This window comes from Mastigoproctus giganteus, chromosome 8, assembly GCF_048544385.1.
Source record: "Mastigoproctus giganteus isolate SK-2022 chromosome 8, ASM4854438v1, whole genome shotgun sequence".
NCBI classification, from domain to species: Eukaryota; Metazoa; Arthropoda; class Arachnida; order Uropygi; family Thelyphonidae; genus Mastigoproctus; species Mastigoproctus giganteus.
Window position 1 is genome coordinate 73,694,646 of NC_143582.1, and position 20,678 is coordinate 73,715,323.

The 20,678-nt window shown below is 38.3% G+C and overlaps 1 protein-coding gene across 1 annotated transcript in view; it reads left to right on the forward strand.

The window, feature by feature from the left end:
• The window catches only part of LOC150081632 (putative ammonium transporter 3), a 78,984-nt gene that overhangs the window by 32,803 nt on the left and 25,503 nt on the right, over positions 1-20,678 (forward strand). Inside the window, exons 3-4 of the mRNA XM_090380270.1 lie at positions 2,947-3,018; positions 19,474-19,533. Of these exons, the coding sequence (XP_090236396.1) occupies positions 2,947-3,018; positions 19,474-19,533 (132 nt within the window). The remainder of the gene's footprint in view (positions 1-2,946; positions 3,019-19,473; positions 19,534-20,678) is intronic.

Here is a 20,678-nt window from a genome sequence, read left to right on the forward strand (position 1 = left end):
TAAAATCTGGCAGCTAGATAGTGATAATTTGTACCACTATAAGCAATTTCACGCGAACCCTGTCCACTGAACTTCCTTTGATGTTATTTTAGGCATCTTCGAGTAGACTGTGTTGAGCAGGCCTGCTCGTTATGATTTTTGTGTTTTGCTATGATGATGATGAATTTGGGAAAAACCACAAGTTTACATCAAGTTTTATTATGAAATTGTAAAAATATAGTTTGGCTGGCAAACTGGAACTGTTCTATAGAATCAGCCAACGTATATTGACAGAAAAACTGAAGATGCATTTTTGCTAACAGGGCATAGCGCCCTGAATGTAAAGTTGTTTCAACTGGGTTTTACCCAGGATCCCAAATGAACCTGTGGAGCTCATAAAGACTGGGCCCATGTCATCTATGACTGCTCCAACTACCTCCTCAGAGAAGTAGACTAATGCCCAAGATTGGACCGATATGCCGCCACGGAGATGAACTACTCATTTCTGATGAAATGCATTACATGACCTTCTCTGAATCTGCTCAAAAAGTTTTTGAGACCAGGAGAAGCAACCATGCAATAGCAACACACACTGCGACACCCCCTTCCTATTTAGACTAGCACTCCTAGTGGGCTGTGCCATGCACTAGCTATGACATACCCAAACGAGCTGGTCTGTTAGAATGTTTCCCTCCCAGAGAGAATATTTATGTTAGAAAGTGCCTGTTTCTTTCATGACTATTATGTCAGTGGATACATAAGTAGGAGTGTGTGAAAGAAGATGAGTCTGAATGTGGTGGTGTGTATGCGGGTGTGTGTGAATGTCTGCTGTATGTATATGCGTGTATGTGTGTTGATGGTATGTAAATGTGTACATACAAAGGGTACTAGGAAAGTTTTGCAATACAGCTTTGTTTATTTAATTTTTTCAAAGTAATTTCCTTTACATTCAATACACCTCTCCATCCTCCGAAACCAATCTTTAAACCAGTTCTGCCAAGTTTCACTAGGGAGTAAAGCACACTCGTTGTCCCAAGCCCGTAGAAGGTCCTCATCACTGGAAAACCGCCTCCCTTTTAGCTTCATTTTCACATGCGGGAACAGTGCAAAGTCGCAGGGAGCAAGGTCTGGACTGTAGGGAGGGTGCTCGAGAAGTTTCAGTCCTGTCGTGGTCAAATATTCGGTGCAGGCTTTGGCGCGGTGAGCTGGAGCATTTTCATAATGGAGGTACCAGGTGTCCATTCTTGACTTTGGCCGCAGGTTCTTCATAGATCCAATGACTTTAGGCAGGCATTGTTCAGTATACCACTTAGCTGTGACTGTCTTCTGCGTGTCCAAAACGACACGTTCCACAATTCCACTCGATTTGAAAAATACAGCTATCATTTTCTTCTTTACAGATCGGGATTTTCTGACAATTACGGGTGTGTCGTCATCATCAAAGACCCAAACTTTGTTTTGAGCCTTGGTCGGCAGATCGTAATAGTACAGCCAAGTCTCGTCACCTGTCACGATGTTGTTCACATACCGAGATTGTCCCTTATCAAACTTTTTTAACATCTCCCGGCACCAAGTCACACGTCGTGTCATCTGCTCTTCAGTCAGTTGATGCGGCACCCAGAGAGAACAAAGTTTCTTCACGTGCAAATGATCTTGCAGAATCGAACGAATTGCTGGTGCATTTAGGCCCAAAGTATCCTCTATCTGTTGGTAGGTCACTCGCCTGTTTTCGTCAAGCATTTTCCTCACAGCAGTAACGTTTTCCTCCGTAACTGACGTTCGTGGCCTTCCCGGCCTCTCAGAATCCTCCAGAGTGAAATTTCCCCTTTGGAATTCTCTATACCACCTGAATATCGTTGTACGATGTGGACAATCATCATCTAGTGCAAGAGTCATTTCTTCTAAGCACTGGTCTATGGTTAAACCACGCACGAAATTATACCGCAAAACTGTCCTTATCTCATTTCGTGACCACGATGCCATCGCAAGCACTTTACACTCTCACTACTAATGAATAACTGAGCCCATCGACTTGGCGCGGCGGCTACTATGCACGTATGAACATGTCTCAACATGCAGCAACAAGCAGCTTCCTGTGATTCATTGTTGCGTCATATTGCAAAACTTTCCTAGTACCCTTTGTATATGCCATTACGTGTAAAGTGATTTATTAATAGCTAAATAAACTATCTTAATATTCACGCAGTATTAGAGTGGTCATTACAGAAATCTAAATTCAGGAAATTTTAAACAGGAAAAAAAATCTTATTTTGGACTGAAATTTTATATTAATAGAAAAATAAACGCACAAGGCGTAATAAACTACGAATTTGAAATTCATCGCAGAACTGCCAGTGTATATATACACAATATTTTGTTCGTAGGAGTGAACTATAACAGTATTGTGAAAAGGCATCGATTTAATCGTATCTCATATTGGGACTATCTTCACAACGAGTTACCATGATATTGCACTACCTCGAATAAGTAACGCTTCATCAATGGCGAAGACTATTGTTATTTATTCTCGGAGAATACCTCCACCCAGAGTAGTACTATTATTATGTACACCATTTGGCGTCTCTCATATTATGAAATTATACTTCACAACTGGGTTGGCATGACTGCAACACCGAGGAACATACCCACCCACTGAAGATAGGCCAATAAGCCATGAAACGGTGCCGTCTGGGTGGTGAAATCCTCCGAGAATAAGTAACACTAGTCTTCTCCATTGGTGAAGCGTTAGTTATTCGAGGTAGCGCAATATCATAGTAACTCGTTGTAAAGTAGTCACAATATGAGATACAATTAAATCGATGTCTTTTACACTACTGTTGTAATTCACTACTACGAACAAAATATTGCGTATATACACTGGAAATTCTGTACTAAAATTTTATATAAAATATCACATGAAAAGAACATTAAACTAAAATTTTAATTTATCTATTATATACATTTTAGGTGGGGCTGGCTCGTATTCAACTGTGGAAGCTCCTTTGGGATATCTGGAGAGAAGTGGCATTACGCTGGAAGGTATCATACTTACGATTTAAACCGTAAAAATCAAGGTTTCGATTGCATATATGTCAGTGTAATTTTAATTGTAAAATTGCATCACTTCGGTTCCGATTTACATAAACATTTATTTGATTTTTATGGTTATTAACTTGAGCGAAGTAAGTCTAAAGTTAAATTCTCATCAACGTTTTACCTCCTTTATTATTCATGTGGGGACTAGCGATATTAAACGCACAACACCTGAACATCTGTTCGATAAATATAGGTATGCTGAAAAACGCTCCGAGTTATGGACAGATTACAGTGGGTTTCAACCGCGGTACCTTTGGTTGCCGCTACATTCCAGGGGTGCCACGTAATTTGGGTTTAAGTTACTTAAACACTATTATTTTTTTAATTTATATATTTATTTCATTATAAAAAGGTGTACAGTATCTTTTTAATTTTGTGCTGATCTATAATTGATTACTTAGTACCTCTATATAAAGAATAAAATTATATACTGTATATATATAATTTGTATTATGAAATGTAATTTTTATAATTATATTATTGTAATAATTATCATATAACATATATTTTTTAATATTATATATATATATATATATATATATATATATATAATATGAAAAAATTGAGTAGGGGTGCCGCAAAATAAAATAAATTACTTAGGGGGTGCCGTTATTAAAAAAAGGTTGAAAACCGCTGCAATTCTGCCCAGACAAGATAGGATGGATTATATGCTGAAAGCCTTGCGGATTATGTCTTGAGAGACTCTGGAAGGCGCTAGGAGGAAAATTTTTATCAGTGTCCCACATTTGTAGGCAGAAGGAATCTACTTTGTAGAGATGGTATTCATTGAATAAAGGGGGCGCAAGGTCCTTGAGGTTGTCACAGACATTCTCTCAGATATGCCAGACAAGCTGTTCTTGCTACCTGGGAGTCTAAAACGCTGATGGAACTGATATTCGGGTGACACTCAAGTCAAGTGGACCCAATTTCGGCGAAGTCCGGACGGTCTGTGACAGCCAAATCCTCTGCTTGCACCTTCACGGTGGTGGGACTGTTAGTAATCCTGGGTATAACCTTCATGCACAAGTACATGGTGACCACCCAGGTGTGAACCAACGTAAGCAGGGGTCGAGGTGTGGCGCCCACACCACATGGAGGAACGCCGCTCCTCTATGTTACCAGGCAGTACTAGGTGGTAGATGACTCTCATCAACCGGTGAAATACCACCACTTTGCTTATTGGAGGCCTGAAGTGGTGGAACCCATGTATAGTCTCTAGAGCTAAGTTCTGGCCAACCCTTCCCTATCTCTTCCATCATGCAGTATGATTGATGATTTTTGAGGTTATGATGAATGTCGCGGCGCGATCCAATATTCCTTACATTTCGAGGGTACAGCTCTAAAACGGTGTTCGCAGGCCGGCCGCTAGATAGTACACCGGACCAAACCTATTGGTAACTCTCTAGGAGGCTTCCGGATCAGCTAGTGTATAATCTTGCTACCTCTACTCTGCCAGATAGTGACTGGAGGGAGTCCGAGTAGTGTGTATGCGGGGAGCATTGTCGAGGCCACGTTATGTCAAGGATCTGGGTATATTCTTACCACATGTACGCCATATCCAAAAATTTCATTACTTCATACAGCATGTCCCACCCACTTTTTCTTACTATTGAATACACCATGAATTGTCAAAATAATAGAGCAAGCTTATCTGCGAAAAGATCTAAACCTCCCAAGGACTTCCTAATTAATTTCACAAATATACGTGGTCTCAATTCCAATCTAAACGATGTCCATTTCCACTTGCAGTCTTCCAAACCCCATGTACTTTTTCTGACTGAATCTCAGTTATCAGTTGATTCAACTACTGCTCATCTCAGATGTCCAAATTATTTGCTGTATGATTCCTTTCGCCTCAAAGGTGGTACTTGTGCATATGCCCGTTCTGATATTCCCTGTCAGAGACTTGGCAATTTGGAATCTCCTCTCTTTCATCTTCTCTGGCTTAAAATCTCTCTACCTCATTGTGTAAAATTCATCTGTTGTCTCTACCGTTCTCCCAACTCCACTAATCACTTGCAGCTCTTTGATTTCCTCTCTTTGCAACTTGACTTTCTCCAGTACAACTTTCCTAACAGTGAGGTAATTTTCCTTGGTGATTTTAACGTTCACAACTCCAGCTGGCTTCCGTTTTCTAGTCACACCGACCCAGCAGGTCGAGATGCTGAGGCTTTTGCAATTACTAATGACCTAGCACAGATTGTTCATTTACCTACAAGAATACCAGACAATCCTAATCATACAGCCAATACGCTTGATCTTTTTCTCACAAACAACCCTTCTAAGTACAAGGTTGAAGTGAGAGGTCCTTTAGGCATTTCAGATCACAACTTGGTGATTGTCTCTTCTCCAATGGAACCTTTATCTCATGGCTATTACCAACCTCGTATTGTTTGGCATTACAATAATGCCAAACAATATGAGGTTGGGCATTACAATAATGCAAAATGGGATGACCTGCGAGACTTCTTTTCTTCTTTTCCTTGGTCTGATTACTGTTTCAAAACTTCTGATGTCAATGTTTGCTCAGATCATGTCAGTGAAATTATTCTTGCAGGAATGGAATCCTTTATCCCACACGCCATTTTAAAATCTCGTCCTTTATCTAAACCTTGGTTTTCCAATAAATGTGCTAAGGCTGTCCAAGAGAAGAACGTTGCATATCGTAATTGGCTTGTTTCTAATTCCTCAGTTTCATTTTCTGCCTACACCAAAGCTCGCAACAATTGTAAAGCAGTTATTAATCAGTCCAAACTAGAGTTTTGAACAGGCTGAGTAGAAAACTTGCTTCTTGCCCTAATGGTAGCCGAGCATTCTGGTCACTTGCCAAAGCTATTGGCCGCAACTTTTGCCCATCTCTGCTCCCACCTCTGTCCAAACCAGATGGTTCTGTTGTCACTTCAGCCAAGGATAAAGCTGACCTGCTAGCATCCCATTTTTCTTCCAGCTCATGTATTAATGACCTTGGTAAAACACCTCCCACCATTCCTAACACGCTCCATTCAATGCCTCCTGTGGTCTTCCGTCAAAAGGATATCAGAAGGATTTTGATGAATCTTGATGCTACGAAAGCTCCATGTCCTGATGGTATTTCTCCACTTGTTCTCAAAACCTGTGCTCCTGAACTTACTCCTATTCTTTGCCGCCTTTTTTCACTTTCTTATTCCAAAGATGTTTTTCCTTCTGCTTGGAAATTGGCTCATATCCAGCCAGTTCCTAAAAAGGGTGACAAATCCCTCCCATCCAATTACCGTCCCATTGCAATTACTTCTACTCTTTCTAAAGTAATGGAGAAATCAATTAACCGCCAACTTTTAAACTACCTAGAAACCTTCCATCTGATCAACGATCGCCAGTATGGATTCCGTCAGTGTCGATCCACTGGTGATATTCTGGGTTATGTTACCCATTTATGGACTAATTCAATGGAAAGGTTCGGTGAAACACAAGTAGTTGCTCTTGACATCTCAAAGGCGTTTGATCGTGTTTGGCATAAAGGTCTTCTAAACAAGCTTCCATCTTATGGTTTTCTCTCTTCCATCATCCAGTTTTCTCTTTGATCGCTCACTGAGGGTGATGGTAGATGGCTCTCTGTCTTCTAACTTCTCCACTAATGCCGGTGTCCCCCAAGGTTCAGTTCTTTCCCCCACTCTTTTCCTCTTGTATATCAATGACCTTCTTCCATTGACTGGAAATCCTATCCATAGTTTTGCCGATGATAGCACATTGCATTCAACTTTCCATTTTGAGAAACCTTGTCCAGCTCAATCAGCTTCAAGTTCTCGAAAATCTGCTGCCAATTCCTTAAATGCCGATCTTCAGGTAATTCTCCAGTGGGGCAAAGACAACTTAGTTGATTTCATCCCTTCTAAAACTCAGTCTTGTCTTATATCTCGCAAAAAGGATTCTTCTGCTGCTATGCTTATCTTTAGTGACACTCCGATTTCTAGACAAAATGATATATCTCTTTTGGGGATTACCCTGACTTCTAATCTCTCTTGGCACAAGCACATTACAAATATTGCTTCCTCTGCATCTAAAAAACTTGGTTTTCTCTTTCGCTCTCGCCGTTACTTTTCTTCCAAACAGCTGCTCACTCTGTATAAATCGCAAATCCGCCCTGCCATGGAATATTGTTCCCACATCTGGGGTGGTGCCCCCAAAACCTCTCTCAGGCTTCTTGATTCCATTCAGAAGAGGGCAGTTAGGTTAATTAATGATTCATCTCTAACAGAGTCTCTCCACTCGCTTTCTCATAGTTTCTGCTGCATGCCTCTTCTACAGATACTTCCATGGGCACTGTTCTTCTGAATTGGCTTCTATAATTTCCGCTCTCTCCTTCAAAACGGTCCGAACACATGCCACCACCAGCCAACATCCATTTACTGTCCAACTTCAAACCCACAGAACCAACTTTTCATCTTCCTCATTTATTCATTCAACTGCCGTTTTCTGGAACAACCTTCCTTCATACGTATTTCCTGAAAATTACAATCTACAGAAGTTCAAGTCCAATATCAACAAATATCTTCTTTCGTCTTCTCAACCTCCAACCCAAGCACGGTACTAAGTACTATAGGTTCTAATGCCTCTCGTGTTTGGGGTTCTCATAAATAATAATAATAAAAAAAAAAAAAAAAAAAGGATTTTTGCCAGTATCATTGAGGATACCCTAAGGATTTAGGGAAACTGCTAGTTACGGGGAGAAGGGTAATTTAGATCTGCGATTATCTGATGATATGGATCAAAGTAATACTTGCAGTCACCACAAGAATTCTTACTAACTGGTCTGTAATTACTCGTGTCACCTTTAGATCTCCCTTTGTGAATTTGGGATGCATTTGCACATCTCCAGCCCGTAGGAACCTCCCCTGAATCCAAGGATGCTGTTATAATTATGGCTAAAAGTTTGCTTACTTCCTTTGCTACCTCCTTTAATTTAATTGAATAGATTCCATCCACATCAGGTGCCTTTCTTATGTTTAACTTCAACAATTTCTCCTCCACTTTGCTCTCAGTTATGACAAAATCATTTAGCTCCCTGTTAGGGCCTAATAAGCTTCTTTCTTCCACTTCGCTACAGAATTCCTCATGTGTGAATATAGATGAAAAATACACATTCAATTTATCAGCTACCTGAGCAAGATCATCAGCAGTCGAACCGTCGATATCAAGTGGGCCAATCGGGTTAAATCCCTATCTTCTAGAGTTTACATAAGTAAAGAAATCTTTGCTGTTTTTCTTTGCATCCTTTGACAAAGATTTCTTGTAATCTGGCTTCGCTTGCCTAACCTCCTTTGTGACTTGATTACCGACCAGCTTATATCTGCCATTGACTTTTGTGTCGCCTGATAATTTATATGAATCCCATGCATTTTTCTTCTCTGCCACGAGTCTCATTAGTTCATCTGAGATCCATTTAGGCCTAAACCTTGAACAGTATAAAAAGCCTAGTAGCTTCCAAGATTAATTCCTTGAATGTTTCCCATTTAGAATTTGCTGTTGGTAACATCATCAGTTGGTCCCACTGTATAGAATTTAAAAACTGTCTGAGGCAACAGTAGTCACCTGTACGAAAGCAAAAACCCTTCCCTTTACCCTTGATTCTCCCAGTCCTACTAAGAAGTATTGCATATATTTGTAACTGTAATTGTAAAATTACATCACTTTGCTTCCGATTTCACTAAATATGTATTTGATTTTATGGTTATTAATTTTGGCGAGGCGTTTAGAGGGGAATAGGCGTTCTGTGTATTATCAGACACTCAGTCAGAAACACTGATGGATCCAATATCTTCCTATTTTAGAAGATTGAGGAGAAGTCATTTGGCCTGCCTTCCTTAAATCCATTCATGCACACCTTCTCGTTGGCAAGCCCTGCTACGTCACTTTGGTTGCAACGAACATGTAGAGTGGTTCTCTTCAAGACGCCTGGTCAGCGTGAAAAGGAAAAGCCCAAACTCCAGCAATTCATTAAATTGCTAGAGGGTTTGGTCTAGCAGCAAATATAACAACACGACGAAACCAATGGCCCTCAGTTCCCAGCGGCTTTCACACTCCCTCTTACAGCAGAGAGAGAGAGAGAGGATCTGAGTGGAAACAGAGGGTGCAAAGAATCTCTGCGTACGACCAGGCTTCCATGCACGGAAACTGAACTTGGCCTGTTACAACGTAAGATCGCTCATCGGTGAAGACAGGATATTAGAGCTGAAAAACTGATTAGTTAATGCGAATTGGAATATCATCGGCTTGGTTGAAACCAGAAGAAATGAATCACAAGTTTATCAAGTGGAAATCTGCATTGAAGCCCAAGAAACCTATAGGTAAAAAGAAATCTAAATAAGAAAAAAATAGTCAAGACACACTTGTCATGATGAACCGAAGTGCTTAAACCAATGGAAACAGTGAAAAGGATAAAGGTGGAGTTAGCTTTCTGGACCATAAATATATTAAAACATTTTGGAATTCAAAAGTACATCGCCAAGGGTGTCAAGACTGCTACTCAGAATTTCTAAGCGGTACAAACTAAAGGTTACAATGATATATGCACCAACATCGAGCCATGATGATGAAGAGGTTGAAGAAATGTTGACCGAAATTGAGAGACTTCTAGATCAAAAGAAACCTCACTACACCATTATTATGTGGGGCTTCAATGCTAAGGTTGGAAAGAGACAAAACAGCACAGAAATAGAAACTACAGGAAATATTGGTGAAACAAATGAAAGAGGTGAAAGACTTGTAGTGGAATTTACAGACTTTACAGGAATGTCAGTAATGAACACTTTTTTCAAGAAAAGGGTGAACAGAAAGTGGAAACGGAAGAGCCCAAATGGATTAACAACTAATGAAATTGACTTCATTCTCACTAACAGAAAATATACTGTGAACGATGTTACCGTCCTGAACAGAGTAAATATTGGAAGTGATCACAGAATGGTAAGATGCACACTTGATATAGAAGAAAGAAAAGAAAGGAAAAAAACTGACAAGAGTAAATAATACGAAGGTATTTCAGATAACAGAATAGGAGAAAGGGCAGTATGTACTGTAACTCATGAACAAGTTTGAGCTTCTGCAGACCTTTCAGGACCAAGACATCGACGAGGAATACAACTTTCTGAAAGCGATAAAGCCCAAGAAACCTATAGGTAAAAAGAAATCTAAATAAGAAAAAATTAGTCAAGACACACTTGTCATGATGAACCGAAGTGCTTAAACCAATAATTTTTCCTTTCTGCACATTCACCATATTGCCCATTCATTCTTCCAATAAGCACAAGCAACAACATAAGATCTACTGTTTCAGTTACATTACGCAGTATATTGGTATGATATGATATGCAAGAAAAAATAATAATAATTGTCGGATTTCTGTTTGTCCGATTATAATGAATTTGGGATGGCTCGACAATCTTTCTAAAAGATCAAATATAAAATTTCCTGAAAATCCGTCTACTGGGAGTCAAGCTGTTACATGTGGACGGACAAGGTTAATGTACGGCATGACATTTATTGTCCCAGAAACGATGACTCGAAAAACCATCGGATCATCACCAGGATAGCGCTCTCGATGCATAGTGTTAGTTTAATATGACCATGTTTCTTGTTCTCTGCATATTAGAACACTTCGACAGTGGTTTCAAGACTAGATCTTGGCTCATCCGTAAAGAGATTGACATATTCTCCTAGAGTCGACAGACAGTGTAGTGTACACTCAGTGGAGACTTTATAGGTATCTACGCTTTTCGTGAATTGAAGCGCTCCTTCACTGATAGCATCTCATATTCGTACCACGATAAAAGGAGGTTGGCACATGCTGTATGTGTGCTATTCATAGAGAGAACGGGCAAGAGAAAATATAACTGACTTTGAACGAGACATGGCAGTCAGATCCAGACGAGCCGGTTTGTGTACCTCGGAAACTGCAAACATGCTGAGGTTTTCTCGCACGGCTGTCTCGGGAGTATCGAGATTGGTCCAATAACCAAATAAGACACTGCCAACAGCGATCCTTCGAAACAGCTCGTTGATGACAGAGTCCAACGAAGGCTGACAAGGCTTCTGTCGGGTATCAGAAAGGCTGCAGTCTGTGAGTGTTTGTTTGTTATTTGGTTTTTAGGAGCATTAGCAACTAAGGCCATATTGCTCCGGGGATATGCGGTGGTCATTCCCAGACCTTTCCGCATCCTCCGTATTTGGTGGGCACGGGCTCGAACCCCGGTTTAATCAAGAAGCGTGTACTACGCACTGCTGCTCCTGCCCACCTGGCTACGGAGGCGCCCCGTCTGTGAGTGAAATAACAATTCAGTACAACAGTAGCAACCAACATACGCAGCTAATATACGCAGTACATTAACTAACGTTTCAAGAGTGTTTGATTTGTTTTCTTAAATTAATGATTTTTTTTTTCATTTTCTGTGATTAATAGAAGTGAAAAGTTAATATATTTATCTTCTTATGAATTAATTAATTACTAAGATTATAACTTTATGGAGCACTTAATAAAACTCTATATATATATATATATATATATATATATATATATATATATATATATATATATATAGTTTTATTATATTTTAATAGAACTCTATATATATATATATAGAGAGAGAGAGAGTTCTATTATAATATAATATATTATATTATAATATAAATATAATATATCAAATCAAATTATTATATTAGGGTCATCCGTAATTGATTACATATACCCATCTATGTATTTTGTCTGTAAATTGAGTGTGTTCTCTGGTCGATTTGCTTGTTTTGCTGGATAAATAAAAATCCAGTTTCTGGAGTAAAAACCTTGCAATCTACGCCAGAGACCGACTAACTCAGCCACGAAGTGAAAAAAGCTCGCGTCATCGACGTGATTCAAACCCGGGCCTTTTCCGCCCAGTGTGGGGGAGGACGGTAACGATACCACTTTGCTACTTTGATACCATTTTGACGTATTTAGACGGAGGTTTAAATACGTCACTTAGCAAAAGGTTTTTTTGTTTCGGGTTCCATAATGCATGAGGAATATCGTTGCATCCGAAAGAGCAGGATTAAAATATTTACAAACTATACAAATATACAAACTATATCGGGACGATGGGTCCCTTCTAATTAATATACAAAAAATGTTACAATGGAACATCAGATGATGCCCAGCGTGGTAATGTAGTAGACAGTGAAGCACGTGCACGAGGTTGGTGAACGTTATGGAGGCAGTTGTTTTGCAATGCGGCGAACGCTGGCATGCAACACAAGTACGTGCTCTACATTGTCAACAGCAAGTGTCTGATTCTGCCCAGTAACCCATTTTCGCGTTCCTTCCATTTAACAAAAGTAGAGGTATGATTGTAAATAGTTTAGTATTTTGTACATATTTTAGATTTTAGTAAATATTTATACAGTTTTGTATTGTATAATAATAACATTATACTAATAAACTAACATTATAAAGCACTGATCGAAATCAAAACAGGAAATGACCTATGTAATTTACCTGCGCATTTGTAGTGACGTAATTGCCCCACCCTCTTCTCCCATTGGCTCGAATAAATATCACTAGGAGGAAAACTTTTTTAACGTATATATATATATATATATATATATATATACATATATATATATATATATTATGAAAAACTTCTGTCTTCAAACACCATACCTCTGGCAGCAAGGAAACCAATACGTGAATTGACATAAAATAAAATGTTGAAGGTCTAAACCGCTTAATAAATATGGACCGAAATAATCGGTCCATATTTATTATTTGAAATTGTAATTACAATTAGAAATTGTAACTACGCAGAACGAGGAAGGGATAGAAGTTAATAAGAAATACTGTACTTAATGCTGCATATTCTTGATTTCAAAGCACGCCTTCTTTCGGGGCCAGCCGCCGAAATAAAAGGAAAAAGCAGAAAGAAGTAAGGCCTCTGTTTCTGACATGAAATATACGAAGCTCGTGCTAGATTTGAAAAACCATGTCAGAAAACCCAAAAAAAAAAAAAAAAAAGAAGAAGTATTGTGTCAACATCCCTGAAGGGTGGATTCAACATCTCAGTGAATCCATGCCACGTCGAATCTAGGCTATTTCAGAGGCAAAACCCGCTATTTGGTAAGTGTACCTAATAAAGTGGCCACTCATTGTATATGACGTCAGACGCCTTCTCTTGTGGAAAGGGGGAGAGGAACGATTGCATAGAATATTCGTTTCCCCTGGAGACTTCAGTCTGCGCGGTTTTCTTTGAAACTGTGGTAGAGAATGTTGTTCGGCCAACATAGAGGGAAGGAAAGAAAAAAAGCTGTTTGGTTGTCATCGTCCTAGCGTCTCGACGTCAGGGCGGTCATTATTAGATTTTGTAACACTTGACCAACCTTCATCTTACCTTTACGACACTCTTAGTCTCCTACTAATATCGCATAACCTTCAAATTATCTTTGACACTTTTCAGCTCTGGCCACCTTAGCTTCGAATATATGCTATCATTCTGCTAACAGCTACTCATTATGTGAATCTACCCAAAAATCTGTGCTGCGTTCTACAGAAACAAGCTTCATCAGATATGTTTCATTCTTCGGCTAACATATTGTTTACGTTTGCTCTTCAGCAGAGCGTAGAAAAAGGCCTGAGTTCCAATCCAGTCGAGATGGAGGTGGGGTGGTTGATTTTATGAGCTTTTTTCGTACTGCTTTCGAGTTAGTCGGTTTGGAAGAGGATTGCAGAGTTTTCCTTACAGAAATTAGGTCTTGAACTGAATAAGAGGCAAGCAGTCTAAAGCATACATACAATTTTCATATCCAATACATTGATGCCTAATGGCTGCAGTTCACCTCGGCAAAAATACTAAAGCAAACGAAAAATATATTTATTCTGTTGCGCGTCAGATTATAAATCAGCATTTCTGTTGTCATGTGCAGTTTTATAATAAGTTTGAGGTGTTTTGACTTAAAATCCTATTCTGGACTTATATTCGGTCTTTTCAAATTAAATTGCATTGATAAAACTTTAAGCAGTGAATATAGCTTAAATGTGACTCAGTGTATTAAACTTTATGAAGATTTAGAAAGAAGAGCAGAGCACATGATACACTCGTTTTCTTTTTTCATGTTTTAACATGTTTATGATTTTTTTCCAGAGGACCTCGTCATTAATACTTCACTGTGATAGTCTAATTTTGCATATTTTTAGAAGTACTCCAAAATATAGCGAACCATAAATGGCATAGCAAATCCATAACCAAGCTAATGGTTGCACACGAGTATTACTATAGCGAAGAAATAAATGGAAAATTCGTTTTTCGATGGCAGATAGTCACGAATCTCATCCACTGGAGAGCTTTCTGCCTCTCACGGGAATGTTCATCATGGCTTCAGGCTGAAATTATCACACACCCTCTCATTTATTGGGTTTTTCCTGAAATAAGGAAGATTATCGCCCAAAAGAAATGCGGAATGAAAGCCAAATGATCATATAAATACAACTCAGAGGAAATAAACATATTATGGGAATGGTCGGTAACAGCGTATTATTCTCTGTGGCTAGTTTTCCCACTACATGGAAAAAAAAACTGCAACAACAGCTGTACAAATAATAATATAAAGATAAATATACGTTTTTAAACTTATACGAGGGGGTAACAAAAAGTTCGTACCCTGACCTAGATAAAACATCGGTAGGAAGATGCCGTTTTTAATATAATTTGTCTACATATTCAATAACTAACATGTAAAATTTCATTCCCGTAGGTTATCGTACACCAGGGGTGGAGCCCGGAATCTGAGGAAGGACACTATGGTTGACAAAGTGGAGTATCGAACAGTGATCAAGTCCCTGCATTTGCATAGCAAGAAAGCTCAGGAAATTAAAGAAGAAATGAAAGCTGCATATGGGCAGAATTGTCCATCCTATGATATTGTAAAAAAGTCTAAACGGGAATTCGAGTGTCTCTGACGAGTCAAGAGAAGGAAGGCCATCAACATCCACAGACAGCGAGATGGTTGCAAAGTTGAGCAGCTGGTGCTAAGTGACAGACGTGTGACAATTCATTTAATCGCAAATGCAGTGGGATCTGCCCACAGCATTTTATATGACCATCTGCACATGTCTAAGGTCTCTGCACGATGGGTTCCAATATTGCTGATGCCTTTGCAGAAGCAATGTCGAATGCAATGTTCTCACTAACTGTTGGATTTGTGTAATGCGGATGTTGAGAACTCTTTTGATCGGATGGTGACAAATGACGAATGCTGGGTGTACCAATATGACCCAGAGACTAATGACACGTCAAAGCAGTGGACGTACATCTCCACAGGAAGTTATCAATGAAGCGGAGTCGTGGTTTCAGGCAAAAGGTAAAGATTTCTATGATAAATGCATTAAACAACTGATCAATAGTTGGGAGAAATGTGTTCCTCTACATGGAGAGTAGATAGAAAAGGATTAAAGTTCCTTTGAAATTTCACCTTTCTAGGGCTATTATTTCTAGGTACGAACTTTTTGATACCTTCTCGTAAAATCACTCACATTGCTGCAAACTTCTGTTTTCATATTTCAGATAGTCAGACATTTAAATATACTGTATCTTCAGATAGTTACCTTTTTTGCACCAGAGATCAACCTTAGAAGTCCGGTTTTGAATGCATTCTAAGTAACCGGAAACAGACTGAAAAAAAAGATAAAAAAAGGAAAAAACATACGTTGGTTTCGTGTTAACACAAAATTTAACAATAATAATTTTAATTATTATTATGTTAATATTCTCAACCAAAAACAATTACACTGATGGTCAGAGTTGCAATAAAAGTGAGACAAATATTTTGAGAAATTTAATACAAGTCAATGAATTTTAGTACTGGAATAAATTACCGTATTTGTCGGCTTATAAGATGCTGCGGCGTGGTAGACGCACCCTAATTTTGGAACGGTAAATTGAAGGAAAAAAAAAAAACCTTCTGAAAAAAATTTATTGTTAATACAATGGAAAATTAAAATTCAATAATAATAAAACCCAAAAGCCAATAAAGAAAAGTATAGGATTATTACTCGTATTATTTTAGTATTATTCAACTTCAGATTCATTACTGACTTGATCGATCCTCATTACCCTCAACATCATCATATAATTATCATCCTCTTCACTAGTACCACTGTCATACAATAAATGATCTTCAGTGCCATCCATTGCATTACTTATATCTGGTAATTACTGAAAAGTGTATTAACGTATAATAGTTAATTAGCTGTTAACTACTATATGTTAACTCTCGGCTTTGCGCATGTGCTGTATTGGCACTTTCGGCTTCTAAGACGCAGGGGATTTTTTAAGGTATTTATAAGGGGGAAAAAAGTGCGTATGTCATAATTCTGTTGTATTATGACTGTACAATACAACAGAAATATACAAATTAGTTCATGGGAAACTGAAAGTGAATGTCCAGTTGTGGAGGCTTTCGATCTTAATATGAGCTATGATTACACCTAACAACACTAACAAAAACTGTCATGTTATTATTCAGAAATGCTATTGGTATTGAAATCTATTGTTCGAGGATAGCAGTTAGAAACCTATTTAACTGGTAGGTGTCTGAAAACTCGAAATTTTTATCTCCATCAGAGCATCCCATACATGCTCAAAAGAATCCAATTTTGCAGGCTTCGCTAGTCACTCCATTCGGAAAATGAATCCTCAGACAAATTAAATCCGCCATCAGTTAGCCAATGAGTCATCACTGAATTATGACCACCTGTACCTATACCATATTGAACCAGAGTATGCACGGATAACAGCCGCTATTCGCCTAGGCAGTGACTCTACCAGATGTCCGAAGACGTCCGTTGGGATCTTCAGCTATACCACCTGTAAGGATTTCCACAATGCCCGAATAGATCAGCGTTTCCCAAAATTTTTTAGTCACGGAACACTTTTCTCACAACATATTCACGGAGCACTTACGAAACACAAGTTTATCGGGAGCCAAAGAACTGTTTGCTAATATTTTATTACATAAGACGCACTGTGCATCAGGAGCATCTTTATTTCCAACACATGTAAAGCCGAAATTCATATAAATGTCATTATACTTTCGGGCAGGAAACAAGTTGGTTCCTGTTTTTCGGATTTTTGGGGAACAAAAGGCTGCGACTGTTCATCCTCACTTTGAAGTGTGACAATATTGTGTTCGTTTTCGTCGATCACAGTTGCAATACCACAGTTGCTTTTCGTTTTAAAGTTCCTTTTTTCAACCACAAATCCATGGTCATTTATTTTAATAATAATATTTCGAAATACTTATAATTATCAAAAAAAAATTTATACAAGGAAGTGAGTTTAGTTATGATATCGGTTCGCTTCCCCCTCTCCTTCAACCCGTGTACTCCAGGCTAAATCGCATACGAATGGCATACTAGATCACCACATTGTTACATTTTTTAGTATTTGTAGATTCTATGCAAAGTCCGCCAAAATAGTGTTCCGCGGTCTATTTTATTTGATTATTAGTCTATGCCAGTATATTAATAACCGAAAAAAAAAGTTAAATATTATAATGATTTATTTATTTTATATATTTTTTAATTATTAATTACGATTTTTCGCGCAACACAGTTTGAGAAACGCTGGAATAGATGACGGTTGCATGACCATATGCCTCACTTCCCGTTCTTCCAAAACATCCCACAGCTGTCCAATTGCACAGAGATCAGGAAAATTTGGAGGCCAATCATGATGAGTGATATCTTCTCTGTGTTTCTCAAACCACACGTGCACATTACGGGCCCGATGACCAGGCACATTATCGTCTTGGAAGATTCCATTTCTGTCCGAGAAAAATGCAACATTTCAGGGCGCTGTTGTTGTAATAATAGGGTTTTAGGAGCATCAGCGACTAAGGCCGTATTGCTCCGTGTATATTGTCTGTAAATTTGAGTGTGTTCTGTGGTCGATTTTCTGTTTGCTGGACGAAAAACACGAGTTTCCGGGATAAAAAACAACCCATGATACCCTCGCTTGAGACCGACTAACTCAGCCACGTTGTGAAAAAGGCCCATAAAAATTTCTCACGTCATTTCGACGGGACCCGAACTCAGGTTTCTTCCACCCAGTTTGGGAAGGACAGCGATTCTACCAACTATGCTACCCACGAAATTATTTCCCACATCCGAACTGGATGTAGGAAATAATTTCGATATTATTTACTTAGATTTCAGGAAAGCCTTTGACTCAGTCCTGCACGAGAGTTTACTTTACTAGCTGGAACATGTTGGAATCACAGGGAAAATCCTTATATTTATTTCAGAATGGCAGGAGAGCAGTAGGTAGAGGGTCGTGAGTAACGGTCATTCTTCAGATTGGACCAACATAAGAAGTGGGATTACCCTAGAATCGTTACTTGAACCACTTGGTTTGGATTTTCTTAAATAGCATCAACGAAGGGTTTAGAGGGCACGATCAAAATTTGAAGATGATATCAAGGTCTATAGAGTTATTAAATGATCAGCACCAAGCACATCTTCCGGACGAATTAAATAGACTTCAGAGATAGAACAGCGGCGGCAACTATCTTTTAATGCGGCAATATGCAAAGTCTTACAGTTGGCGATCAGCAACATCAAAATAACTTAGACACTTGGTGGGAGTGAACTAAAAACGGTAGAGGAAGAAAGAGATGTGGGAGTTCCGATACGGTCAGACATGAAGTTCTCCGATTGTGCAGATATCAGGCAAGGAGGCCCATGGTTTCCTATCGATGATATATTAAGAATTTTCTAGTAGAGATAGGAAGGTCATAATATCACTGTATAAGTCAACCGCAAAATCACACTTGGATTACTGTGTCCAGGTATGGAGACCGCACCAAAAAATGACATCGGGCTTCTTTAGATGGTCCAAAGACGGAACACGTGCTCGGTGATATCGGAAAAAGGGCATCCATATGAGGAAAGGCTTTGAATATGTGGGCTGTACATTTTGGAAACAGACGCTTTAGAGATTTTAACTGAGGTGTATAAGGTTCCGAGAGATGAAAGTAAAATGAGTGAGGGTGAAATTTTCATTGTCATAATTGATTCCAGAATTAGTCATCATAAATTCAAATGAGAGCTAAAGGAAATTCAATGCTCAGCTGATACCAACGTGAGGAGGGAGTCAAATAAGTAGTTAATTATTATTATTTATTTATTTATTTTTTTTTTTTTTGGTGGCGCAGCAAAATCCAAGACTTCTTCGCGCCATACGGCTAATACTAATACCGATACCAATATCAACATAAAAGTACAGTATAATCATAAAGTTTAAGTGAATATTGCTAAATATATGTTATACTACTGGAACGTAGACAAAATATTTAGTCTCTAATTAGTTTTTTTTTTAACTCTGTGCTTAAAAAAATGTTTTCTAGGTCTGCCGTAAATACAATAAATGCATCTCTAGGAGGAGGAATTGCAGGGATGTTGTACACGTAAGTATTTTTTATGCTGGTAACCTTATTTCAGTTTATCAGACTCTTCGATCTGTTTACCTTTATTTCACGTATACTGGCTGTAGCATAGCAGATGTGGATTGAACATAAACATCTCTTCCTGAAATATGCTTTTCGTTCATTGTCCTTATAATCGATTATTAGTTTCCAAAGTTATCTTAATTATCAATATGTACACGTGATCTAATAATGCTTATTAAGTAACAATAAATTTTTATATTTAAGATATGACGTCGTCACAAACATAAATAGAATGCGGATATCGTGCAAGGTGCAATAAAAAAATTAAGTGAAAAAATATAATTTTCTTCTGGCACCTTTGCCATATCCATATTTCTCTTTTAGACTGGTGATGACCTTATTTAAATATATTTGAAACCCGACCACACGGTTTCTACGTGAATAATATCACAAACTCTGTTATTAATTCTCCATCTCTTTTCGAACAAGTACCTTTCACTATATCCCACTTTAATTATCGTCACAGAACTTACTTCTCACTGCTCCCTCGTACTCAATATTTGCTTGCTAGCCCTCTGTTCCACTTCCTTCAAATGTTAAATAAACACCATATTGATTACAGTATATGCTTAACCCATCTATGTATAAGAAACTACTGCTTATTATTTCAGTAATCCTAATTTCGTATGCATTTTAATACAAGCGACTGCTTTGTATTGATTCTCGGCTTTCATGTTTGGCTTTCTCACCAAAGTTTAAGACCCAAAGAGATCTTAAACTGTGTGTAAATAAATAAATTAATAAATAAATAAATAAATAACAAAGGCGAACAAAATCTAAAAAAAAAGGCGGTTATGAAGTTCCACGTATTAATAGGCTGCTTCTAATAGATTTTGGCTTCTGATGATAATCTGTTTTACTTCCAGCCTGCTATTAGTTCCTGATTTTTTTTTTTTTTTTTTTTTGTATTTTCAATCTGTTTTAATTTCTTGTAATTCCAATCAAGGTAATCAATTCGAACTGGCATAATGTACATCCATCTAGCCGAACCAGACTCTTCCGGGGTTGCCCACTGATGCAGAAGTAAAATTATGTTAATAATAATAATAAGGATTGCTTGATTGAAGGATTGCTTCGAGAACAACACAGCACCACTCCACCAG